Source organism: Diadema antillarum, unplaced genomic scaffold (assembly GCF_040938485.1).
Source record: "Diadema antillarum isolate AM-2024a unplaced genomic scaffold, OU_Dant_1.0 scf00000029, whole genome shotgun sequence".
NCBI lineage: Eukaryota > Metazoa > Echinodermata > Echinoidea > Diadematoida > Diadematidae > Diadema > Diadema antillarum.
The window spans coordinates 8,448,715-8,460,828 of NW_027270918.1; the positions used below are offsets into that span (position 1 = coordinate 8,448,715).

The 12,114-nt window shown below is 37.5% G+C and overlaps 1 protein-coding gene across 1 annotated transcript; it reads right to left on the reverse strand.

Moving 5' to 3' along the window:
• Positions 1-5,025: 5,025 nt before the first annotated feature.
• LOC139739301 (biogenesis of lysosome-related organelles complex 1 subunit 2-like) lies at positions 5,026-9,594 on the reverse strand. The gene is made up of 5 exons (XM_071649919.1): positions 9,429-9,594; positions 7,936-8,058; positions 7,368-7,487; positions 6,177-6,281; positions 5,026-5,370 (listed from the first exon to the last, which is right to left on the reverse strand). Exons 1-5 carry the CDS (start codon positions 9,520-9,522, stop codon positions 5,339-5,341), a joined length of 474 nt encoding a protein of 157 aa, XP_071506020.1. The 5' UTR covers positions 9,523-9,594; the 3' UTR covers positions 5,026-5,338.
• Positions 9,595-12,114: the final 2,520 nt, after the last annotated feature.

Consider the following 12,114-nt stretch of genomic DNA (forward strand, 5'->3'; position numbering starts at 1 on the left):
AAAACAAAAGTCAATTCCGTCCAGAAATTTGTGCAAAAGTGTAAATCAGAGCTGTATCATGTGAAAATGTTTAAAACTGTACCATTCTGGAAAGCTGGTTTTATCACTTTTCCGCTTAATTTCCAAAAATGAAACTAATATGGAATAATCTTCAAGTATATTTCTTTATTGATAGATATATCAGATTAGTGCCCGCGTATGCTCAGTCGAGTAATTTTCATCTTCATTTCAGCATTTTTTGCTCAATTTTCATTCGCGCATCCTCGTGTCTGTACCACCTACCTTTTATAAGAAGGGATAGCGAAAAGTAATTACCATCACAAAGACATATCTTCCTTTGAAAGTGGCTGATGATTATGCAATGAGACACGAGTCAATTGTCTTCGTATATGCGCGGCAGATCCTGTTTGGCACATGCTTCAAATATTTTTGAGCAGTAGCTTCGAACATGGGATCAAAGGGAATAACACTGTTATTACTCCATCTCTTGAACCTCCTTGGTTACACTACCAAGACTGCGGATGTTTGATACATTTGTCACACCTGCCGATATTTTAATTACGTAATTATCTTTATTGTATTGTTTTGTTTTTTAGATTCATTCCATTTTTTGTGTTTTCGTTCGTTTTGCCGGCCACCAAAAGAACAGTTAAATTCTACCCTTGATTATACACGTGTATACATATTATACATATATATATTCATATAACATATATACTATACAATACTGTATATATATATATATATATATATATATATATATATATATATATATATATATATATATAATATATATACTATACAATACTGTATATATATATATACAGTATATATATGCCTACACACATACACACACGTCTTTTTCATCGGCCAACGTCTTACAGGCAGTAGATATAACATCAGGTTGAGAGAGGAAGTATAAAGGGGGTACCACAGTCAAGCCTCCATTTCTAGGCCTCGCTGCAAACAAAGTGATAAAGTATTGTTTAACTCTTTTTCACAATTTTTCAAAAAAAATTTGTTATAGCTCATTGTTTTGTCCTGCTGTTCTTTGAGCTTGATTATACATGTACTATGTGCAATGTGCAGAAGTACATGAAATCACGCCAATTACATGTACGGATTTTTAAAAATAGAATTTATAGACATCACCACCACCGACATTTATATACCATATCATCACCATCATCATACAAGAACATTACCTGTCCTAAGTTACATGTTAAGTCAATTTCTTCACAATATGCAAAAAAAAAACCCAAAACACTATAACATGCCATACACTGTATGAGTTCCTAGCACGCACATGGTCTTTCACTTTTCCTATAACATTCTTATTTGCTTGTCGATCTTACTTGACAAGTAAACCTTCTGTTGTTTCAAACTGCTGTGACAACAAAGTGAATAATGGTTCCCCTCACAACCAAGCACAATTTTAAGCAGCATCATGCACGCAGTCTCTTGCAATCTTTTCACCGAATGAGATTCATTGTGACGCACATCACCTCATATTGTATGCAATGAATTCAATACATAACTATGTGTTAAAGTGAAAAAAAACAACACAGTCCATGTATAATTATATTCATGCGCTTCACAAACTGGGACATTTTTCAAACAGATGTTGCTGTAAATTGCAAGAAGTCCTGTGAACACAGCAAATATCGAGCACTCTCAGTTGACTGGTTGTCACTGCGATGTTTATTGCAACTTGAGATAACATCTTTATGAAATACACGGTAGGTCCAGTATTTGGAATGTTCAAACATATTTAACATGTAAGACAGAACGTTAGTGGACAGATGAAGGAGATAGCCTAGACAAGAGACCCGCGGGTCACGTGCTCACCTGAGTATCGCAATTTCACCTTCCATGCATTCTTGCACACTATTACCTGAGAACATTGGAAACTTGGGTCTGCATATGGATCCCCCCCCCCCACCCTTCAACTCCAAGGGGGGGGGGGCAAGCAGCCCTGGATCTGCAATGAACAAACTTGGAACTAAAGTCATCAATGTACAAACTCATGGTATTAGCTATGCTTTATCATTCCTGGTTCTAGAGTAGAAGATTTAAATATTCCTTAATGTGGGGGGGGGGGGGGAAGGAATTGAGATTCTATCCCCCTAGGGATGCTACCTGCTAAGTTTGGTCAAAATTTATCATGAGGTTTTCAAGAAGAAGATGAACATGTACAATTCAGGCCCCATTACAACTGTAGTGCAGGACTTTTCTCCATCCCCTCTCCTGGGTCCCAAGGGGGGGGGGGGGGGGGGTACCCTTGATTCCGCCAATCCCATGAACAAACTTGAAACTACAGTCATCAATGTACTAACTCATAGTGTTATCTAAGCCCTATCACTTCTGGTTCTAGAAGATTTTTAAAGATTTCTTAATTTTAGGGGGTTTGGGTCCCCCTGGGGGCCCTCCAGGTGGGCCATGGTGCCCATTTGAACAAATTGAGATCCTATCCCCCTAGGGATGCTACCTACCAAGTTTGATGAAAATCAGACATGGGGACATCAAAGTGAAGATGAAAATGTACAATTTAGGCCCCATTAAGACCCCTCCCCATCCCCCTCCCCTGGGTCCCAAGGGGGGCACCCCTGATTCCCCCATGAACAAATTAGAAACTACAGTCATCAATGTACTAACTCATAGTATAAACTAAGCTCTATCACTTCTGGTTCTAGAGAAGAAGATTTTTAAAGATTCCTTAATTTTAGGGTGTTTGGGCCCCCCTGGGGCCCCCCAGATGGGCCATGGTGCCCACTTGAACAAATTGAGATCCTACCTCCCTAGGGATGCTACCTGCCAAGTTTGGTGAAAATCTGTCGTGGGGTTCTCAAGAAGAAGATGAAAATGTAACAAGTTTACGCACGACGGACGACGGACGACGCACGACGGACTACGCACGACGGACGACGCACGACGCACGACGGACGACGGACGAAGAGCGATCGCAATAGCTCACTTGAGCCTTCGGCTCAGGTGAGCTGAAAATATAATTAAACAATGTACACACATTTTTTATTTGTCAATACAGTTGAACCTCTCTTATCCGGCCTCCCTTTATCCAGATCTCTCTATTATACAGACGCAATTTCGCCGTGATTTTTTTAAAATTTTTTAATAATTACGGAAGGAAAGGGGGATTCCCAACTCAATCTAACAATGGCGACCTCCAGTCGACTTTGCCGAGCCGTGATGATCGAATTTTGAAGCGTCGTTTCGTCGACTCGTACAGTTTATTTTCAAGATCTACTTGATACATTTCTTAATAATTATTTAGGTAAATCATCCCAAGAATTTATAAAAGAAAATGATTTCATTCATGCAAACACGAACCTCTATTTTGGGGTCTGTTACTGAGTGTAACAATGAAAAGGTTGCAGTATACACATTACTACATGTGGTACTACAATGGGCTACATCAGTACATGTGTATGTATATGTACATGTATAAAGCATCGAGTCTCCCGTATCCGGCCAAATCCCTTATCCGGATGAGCCGCGGTCCCGACTTGTCCGGATACGAGAGGTTCAACTGTACATGTATCACATAACAGGTGTACAGTGTACTGATATTTCATATATTTTACTTACAGTAACTTCAATATGCTCCCTAATATTGGCACAGCTCCAGGAAATTCGAAAAAAAAAAACCAACAACTACACACCACAATTTGAAAATCTGAATAAAATGGCAAAGTCCCACCTTCTCTTTACCATCTCTGAAAGTTGGTTATGCTCTAGAGTGAAATGCCACTCTGTATTCAAGTTGACTGCCATAAATTAAAAATGAATATATCAAACAGAATTATTTCAAATTCAAAAAGTTTCAAAATCAAAAATATTGATCAGAAAATGATTAAGTTTCATGATTTCAGTCAACTGTGATGTTGGGAAACATGCAAACTAGATAATGTGATGTCATCACTCTACTTGTAACCCATTGACCTGCATGCAGATCTTCACGAAACATTCTTCATTACGTGAAATAAATGGGATTATCTTATATCATTCACATCATTGTATACTGCAATGACCTGGTGATTATGCCTCCTACAGTATAAGGACTGTACAAACTGTAGTGTCTGAATCAACCACAGACATGATTTGTACATTGTATTTCCTTTTTTGTATAGACTCACAAAGAGCTGTATGGTGATTTTAACTTTACTGCCTCATTTCACTTGAAATGTGTTTGAGACTAATATAGAGGTTACATGAGAAAAAAAAATGAAACAATCAGCTTCCAGACCTAATGTTGGTTTTTTTAAAGTCTCGCTTCTCATGATATTCTCCCAATTTGTTTGTATATTTTCCTCTTTTTGATTCAAGATGCTATGCCACTGCAGTCTAAATAAACCATGAAGCCCATTTGAATGCCACAGAGACACACTATGCACGTTATTTACAGACAGACATCACATTACATTCAAAACCCTCTATAGAATCCCTGACATTTCCATAACAGTCCCTTCAAGAAATTTAACAGATCACACTTTTGCACTAATACGATTACTAAATTTCCAGCACAATATCTTCCTAATTTCTTGCCTTTTTCACTAACAACTGGTGAGAGAAAAGAAAAACATTCTGTATGTTGCTGAGTGAATATTGTACCAAGAATGTTGGATTGACGTGCGTATATACTTATACAGTAACGTTCATGAGTTATTTTTCTGAGAAGCACAGCATATTCAATTGGTGCTGTTGAACTTCACTGACAAGCCCATTTAGAGTACTGCTATCAAGATTTGTTACCAATAGTCATGCAGTAAACATGAGTCCCTGTAAGAATTCAGAAACAACTTTCATTGATCACTGATTAAAGCCTTGTGCTGTAAATGCAAGAAAGGCACATCAAAACAAATCAGGAAATCTGAGACAAAAAGCACAGCTCCTACCTACACAATCCAGAACAGCAGGAAGTACAACTATATATGCTGAAAATGATAAATCCTGAATAGCTTTGTGAGACATCATCATCGCGATCATGTCTTCAAAGGTATTCTTTTCAACAAAATCATGGGCAGTCAAATTCACTGAACTGGTCCAGTGCAAAAGTAATAATCACAAGAAAGTTTCCAGTGTACTACAGAACACATTTCTGTGATTAAGAAATCCACATGACACTGAACAGCTAGCAGTAAAACAGAATTGGCTGCGCATGGCGAAATTACTGAAATCAGTAAGAACACAGTCCATTTACAAACCCTAGCTAAAACACCACAGGAATGTATCCAAATGTCTGCAACAAATCATTCATATTTCCCTTGGTTGCCAGGTGGGCTGATATTGCAATTCCAGAATCGAAGCTTTTGCCACATTTTCATCTTTTCTCCAGTTGCTTGAACTTTGCTTCTGTAGAATGTGGAAAGAAATAAAGGGCCATTGTTAGACAGACCTTCGTATGACTGTGGTGAATTTTAAAAGGTTTCATAAGTGTGCAATATATTGTTTTTGTTCCATTTTGATACCAATTAATAACAGGTGTAAAAGAAGACAAGTGTTGAAACTACAATACAGGCAAAACATCATTAGAAGGATTTATCTGCCATCTGTATTGTTGACCTACAATAATATCGTCTATAGTTTGGAAACTCAAATATAAATGTGGATTGCTGAATGCAGCAATATTAGAGGACATCAGTGAAGTTTGAGGAAAATTGCATGATCTGTTCAAATGTAATGAATTTTTCAAGCCATCGCTGGATGAGAAGACTTCATAATTATGTAATACACTTTGTGATGGCACATATGAAAAATAATATCAAGAAATATAAAGAAAATTCATAAATTTTTCACTATTTTCATGAAAGAGCACTTGACTTACGGCTTTCAGAAAGTAGGGGGAATAATATCACCCAACCCGTCACAGGAATGTGCACTTTTCATGAAAAATTGAAGTTTGTTTAATTTTCTTTATATTTTCTTTTTATCGTTCTTCATCTTGACATCACAAACTGTAGTCGTCTTCTCATCCAGCTGAGGTTGCACCAAAACTGGGATTACAAAAATTACTCTTACGGCCGATTAAAAGGTGTCAATGTATTGACTTTTCAAGCTGCATCTTACGACAATGATAACATCCATCCATTCCACCCCCTACCATCAAAAAAGAACATTTAAAAAGAAGAGCTAAAACTTCTTAAAGGAAGCACACAAACCTAATCTCTTGGAGTAAGCATCCAGCCTAAAGGCAGCCTGCTCCAGACTAGCGACGCTCTCTTCAACTTGGTCAATCTGATCCAGGTATGGCTGAAGGCTCTGGTCTGTGGTGGACATGGAATAACAGACAAACTTAGAGCAAACAAACGTGATGACACTTTATACCTTACAGCACCAGTAAACTGAGATGCATGCACTTCTAGTTTCAAACAGACAAAACATTGATCTCTAATCTCTTTCACAATCACACTTCAGGTGTTACACTATGTCCTGCCTACATCAGAAACTACCAAACGTAAAAATTCACAAAATGCAATATCAACCAACACTTTAGATGCAGCCCCTTTAAACACTTGACTAGCGAAGAGGGATCAACAATAGATTCATACAAATGTTCCTTGTGACCCACTTCTTCTTCATATGGCACAATGTGCATGGTTAAAACCATTAGCTGATTATATCATGTCACCCGGGGCGAACCATGAGGGTTCGGCATCATTCATCCGTTTTTCTTGTGCGGGTTGGTAGGTGGACCACTTCATCTGGTTAGCACCATGCTCTTTACAATCAATGAAACCCACTCCCGTGTACTGTTCGAATATAAAAATGAACCTTACTCACACAACTCTCAATTTCTAACCAACTTCAATGCTATCCTATTCACCATATCAGGTATTATATACTTGATGCATTTTTAGGACTTCAGACTACTGTATTCTGGTGGGATTTTTCTTCTTCTTCATTTGTAATAATACAAGTGTAACTGTACTGAGCAGCTTGAATGAACTGTTACTTTCTTTTATATTTTTTCCCCTGGATCATTGGCTTGTGATATCACTGGTTATTTTTTTTTTTTCTCTCTCTCGGGGTAATATATCAAGGGAGTCAACAACCAAATGATTTCTGCAGTTTCACTGTCAGAGCAACATGAACATTTATTGTGTCTCTCTAAAGTATCATCTTGAAGAGACACCACAGACTGATGTCATTCCAACTCAACCTAGGAAGTGAGCCTGATATGAATAATCTTTACAAGGCAAAAGGTCATTACGTTCTACTTCTAAACATGTACTCCATTTCAGTTTGTAATTGCTTGAAATAGGAGCAATGTGACTGTTTACAAAGGCCTCTTCACTACAATGGTCACAAATCTCCCAATGCTGTCGGCCATTACATCTGAAAAGACTCACACTTTTCCTGGAGGTCACTCATGGAGTCGCCAATCTGCAGGGCAATATTCCTCATGTCTGCATACTTCTTGGCCGTCACATGGTTCATCTGCTCCAGCAGCTTGTAATCATCTGCTGTTGCTGCAAAATACACATCACCAGTGGAGCAACATCTTTAATAGATAATAATTGACCACTGCAGCGCTTCATTGAATTATTACACTAACCATACTTGAATTGTTGCTGTTCTATATGCTTTGAGAAGACCTTTGAAGACAAATAACATGGCATGTAAAGCAATCTGAAAATTTAAAGTATCAAGTGGTCACAGTTATATCTATATCAAATAACAATGATTTACATAATAGTCATATCATTTATTCAAAATGTTCATTCCCCCCAAAAAAAGAATTGACAGTATATAATCAGAGACACTTCTGTTTCATTGCTCTTAAATCAGTTACTTCACTAGAAATCTTTTTTTTTTTCTTTCTTTTGCCGTTGACAACTTTTTCAGCCCTATCTGAAATCAAAACACATATGAAATTAAACATGACATGAATACAACCAAGAAAGTAAGCAAACTTACATGCCAAGTCTCCCTGAAGATATTCTACCATCTTCTGAAACATGTCCCTGGTTAGTTCCGCAATATCTGGATTTTCATCAGCTGTGACTTCTGTTGCTGTTTCCACTGCAGCATCAGTGCTTACTGTTGGGTCAAGCAAACATGACATTTACTGTCTCAGCAAGCACAAGCTTTGCTTTGTTATCTCATCTTTTTTTCTCTTTTTTTTTCTACAAGCTGTGTAACCATCAGACAAAAAACAAACAACAACAAATAAATAAACAAATAATCCTTTTCATTCAGGTGCTCATATTCAGGATCCAAAGAAGTCTTTTAATTCAATGCAGTTCACATTTCTTTTTTGAGAATGATGGTACACGTGTACATGTAATAATCATAAAATATTATGAGCAAGCAACGACTTAGTAAATGGACTCTCCTGAGATTTCAATGAAATAAATAACCTGGGAATCTGCTATTAAATTTCCTCACTAGCAATGTAGCAGTGACAAACCATAAAGAAGTGTTACTACTGACTGGTAATCTCTCAAACACTGATCATGATATTCTATTTGCTCATTATCATTTCTGAAAGAATTGTGGGAAAGCAAAATTACATGTGTTGTGTATCTTCTGTATAGTTTAAAGGTGGTTAGTTTTTCCATCCCTCTCAATTCAAATCAAGGCTCTCTGAAATGACACCAACACATTTCCATAGCAGAGTATAGTCTGTTTCTGTGTATTTGTTGTAATGTACAGTATAAAAAATGTCATGCTCAAACTCACTGAGTGCTATGAAAGAAAGTACGTCTAATCATAATGATCTTTATTGTTTGGAATATGATATGATTTTTAAACTCTAGTCTTATTTATCATTAGTCTACTAGTTAGTTTTTCTCAGAGATGTATTAATGAATGGAACAACCTCCCATCTGCTGTGGTGGAGAGTACATCAATTAATACTTTCAAGTCCAACTTGTCGAAATTTTGGTCGTTAAGAAAAGACCAATTTGACCCAGGCAGAAGAGTCCTTTGCCTGTCCATGTTCATCAACTGCTGTACAGCACCACTAGACTTGTGTCCTAATGTGGATTCTTCGTCCTGATGATGTTCATGATAATGAGAGGCAAGTAAGTTATTAACTTTAAATGCCTACTTCCAAGGTAGACTATAATTCCAAGGTATAGATTTAATAGTCTATCCCTACACTACACATCAAGCTGTAACACAACTTGAACTTTTGGCCTTGAACTTTTTAACCTGTCCTGACCCTGGCTGGCCTGGGTGTATTCAAACCGCGGAGCGCTCCTTCACAGAGTTATAAAATTACTGCGTTCGGGCTGCTGTTCGCAGCGCAGTTAGCCTGGCAATCTGGGCCTGGGTGGCTGGGCTGGGTGCAGTGCAGTGGGTGGCGGTGGCTCTATGGCCATACAATAACATAAAAGACTACGAAAGGGACTGTTGGATCAAATCTCCAAAATCCCCAAGCAATGTGTAAAACTACGGAATATTACCTCTTCTTGTTGATTGATCTGATTCATTAGTCTTAACTTTATCAGCAGACGAGGTCGGAGCAGCCTTATCACTCGTTGGCTCAGGATGAGACATTTCCGTAGGTCAAAGTTGGGGTTAATGTGAGTTTTAGTCTACGAAGCGAAGTGGGTTTATGTGGTGCGACGGCAGAACTCTTTGACCTAGAGGGTGGAGAGTAGGGTCCTTTCCTCATGACTATTATCATAAATATTCATGACATCCCTCAACTCTGGTCTTCTACACTCGTGTTTCATCACAAGTTTGTCACCAAAGTAGGGTGGAACGTCAGAGTTTGATGTATTATGTTTGCAAAGTTATCAGCTTTAAATTTCTTGATTTGATCTAATCTACAATTTGCAGATGAAACAAGAATCCAGCATTAGTGCTTTAAAATAGTTTTAAAATGTGAGTTAGGGATAGAAACAACCATTGTGAAAATTTGAATCAATAAAATCGATGTTAAATATTGTTAAATGTACAAAATGTGGACAATAGTTATAATAAGAATGTTTCCATACTAAACCGTCTAACATTTACGGTTTAGTAAGAAAAATACTTACATCTCCTTATATTTTTGGCTTTATTGCAAAAATTTAATACGGGAGGATGTTTTGTGGTACAACAGACCTGCACATATAGGCCTATACATGAAAGGCGATATCTTGAACATTTTTCAAATCACTGTTCCCAAAGGTAAACCGGACCTTTAAGGTTGTCTTACCAAACCAGAGGAAGAGGATTAAGTATTCAGGAGATCGATTTTGCAAAATCATTTTCTAATATCATTTTAGTGACTTTGAAATTATCATTTTGATTATTTCAAAATCGTGTGACGGCTGATAACAGTAGCTAGATTTAGTTCTCTCTATGCATGGGCTTGTAAGTATTTGTGAATTAATCGGAATGATATATAATTAGGTTAACACACACACACAAAGAAAATCATTCCAGATTTTGTTTTATTTCGATTTCATTCATTGCCATACATTCTACTTGAATGTTTGAATATATATAATGAATGTATATGAAACAATACTCTGACAATTGAGTACACTCAGATAAGTCTAGTTGAAAGTTCAGATTCTAAAAATGTACAGATATTCACATATATACAAAATAGATACACAACAAAATATCTCCTGTCATGGAGTGTCTTGAATCATGCTATACTTGAATGTTCAGGTAAATAATTGATGCACCAGTTTTCAATTATACAAAACATAATATATCCAGTCAATAAGTACACAAGACACATGCGAATGAAATCGTTTGTCACATAAAAAGTTCCCAACTTCCCATTCCCATAACACGACACAAATATATCATCCTAATCATTAATCAATCAAACTGCCCTTTATGTACGGCTCCGGAATCCCTGCCCCCCCCCCCCCCCCCCCCACACACACACACAGTGGCGGATCGGGGGGGGGGAGGGGGGGGCGCACGGGCACAGCACTCCCTCTTTATTTTTTTTTAAAACAAAGGAAATTAAAACAAAGGAAGTTAAAAGAAAAAAATGGGGGCGTGCCCCTCCCTCTAATTTTGTAAAGACGCCTCCCCTTTACGGAATTTCTGGATCAGCCCCTGAGATCCCCCACGCAACGCACACACAGACACACACACACACACACACACACACACACACACACTTAGCGAGAATTTTCAGCTACCGGTAATAAAAGGAGGTGGATGCCGAAGACGACGACGACACCAAAGAAGAAGTAATATACTAAATAGAGCATGAGACATATTGACATAATTTTCGGTTATCATTAAGTATTGTTGCCATCATCGTCATGAACGTGTTATCACTTACTAAAATCATTATCATCATTCAAATCTATTCCGAACACATGCATGTACCAAATTGATCTAGACCACACCATGTATTATCATAATTATCAGGAATTATCATTGGTATATCATGGTAATCTTGACATCAGAAGGGCACCATAGTTATCATTGCTATCTATGATAGTCGCTGGTGTAATATTCATTCAAGCATTTATCCTGGCCTTATTCTCGAATACCCTGGCGACGGTTTTCCGATCATGTTTTTTTTTCCAATTTTCAAATTCAATAGATGCATTCGATGTCACGAAGTCAAACAAAGAAAACACAAGAATCACACACATACAAAACAACAACAACAAAGTTTAAAGGGTCTCACCAATGAATATTCCCAGACAAAATAAAAAAGACAAACTAAGTTCAGGATAAGCTCCATCAAATGTTAAGAGAAAAATAAAGTGCTAAACAAATGAATATCTATAGAAAACAACCTCATTAAAGAACAACCAGTTTAGACAGAAACATACGTCTGTCCGGAAAGCCAGACGTATAGTCTCCGCGGACGATCAAAATTCCAGTGCAGACTGATCTTTCGGTCAAAATAAGTGAATGGATACAAACAATATGGTTAATTCTACAGATGACGTGGTGTGCTATTGTACTAAATTCACAAATAGAATATTTCTTCGAGGACTAACGGCTTAGTGATTTGTGTTTGTAAAGATGAATTTCATTTGTCTTTACTCCGCACCATCCTCGCCCAGAATACTGTTTGTTTTATGCAGGACCAACCTTTTGGAATTCACCAACTATAAGATGATTTAAAATATGCACCAAGTCTTGCTATATCCAAGAGAAAATTAAAGAAGTTTTTGT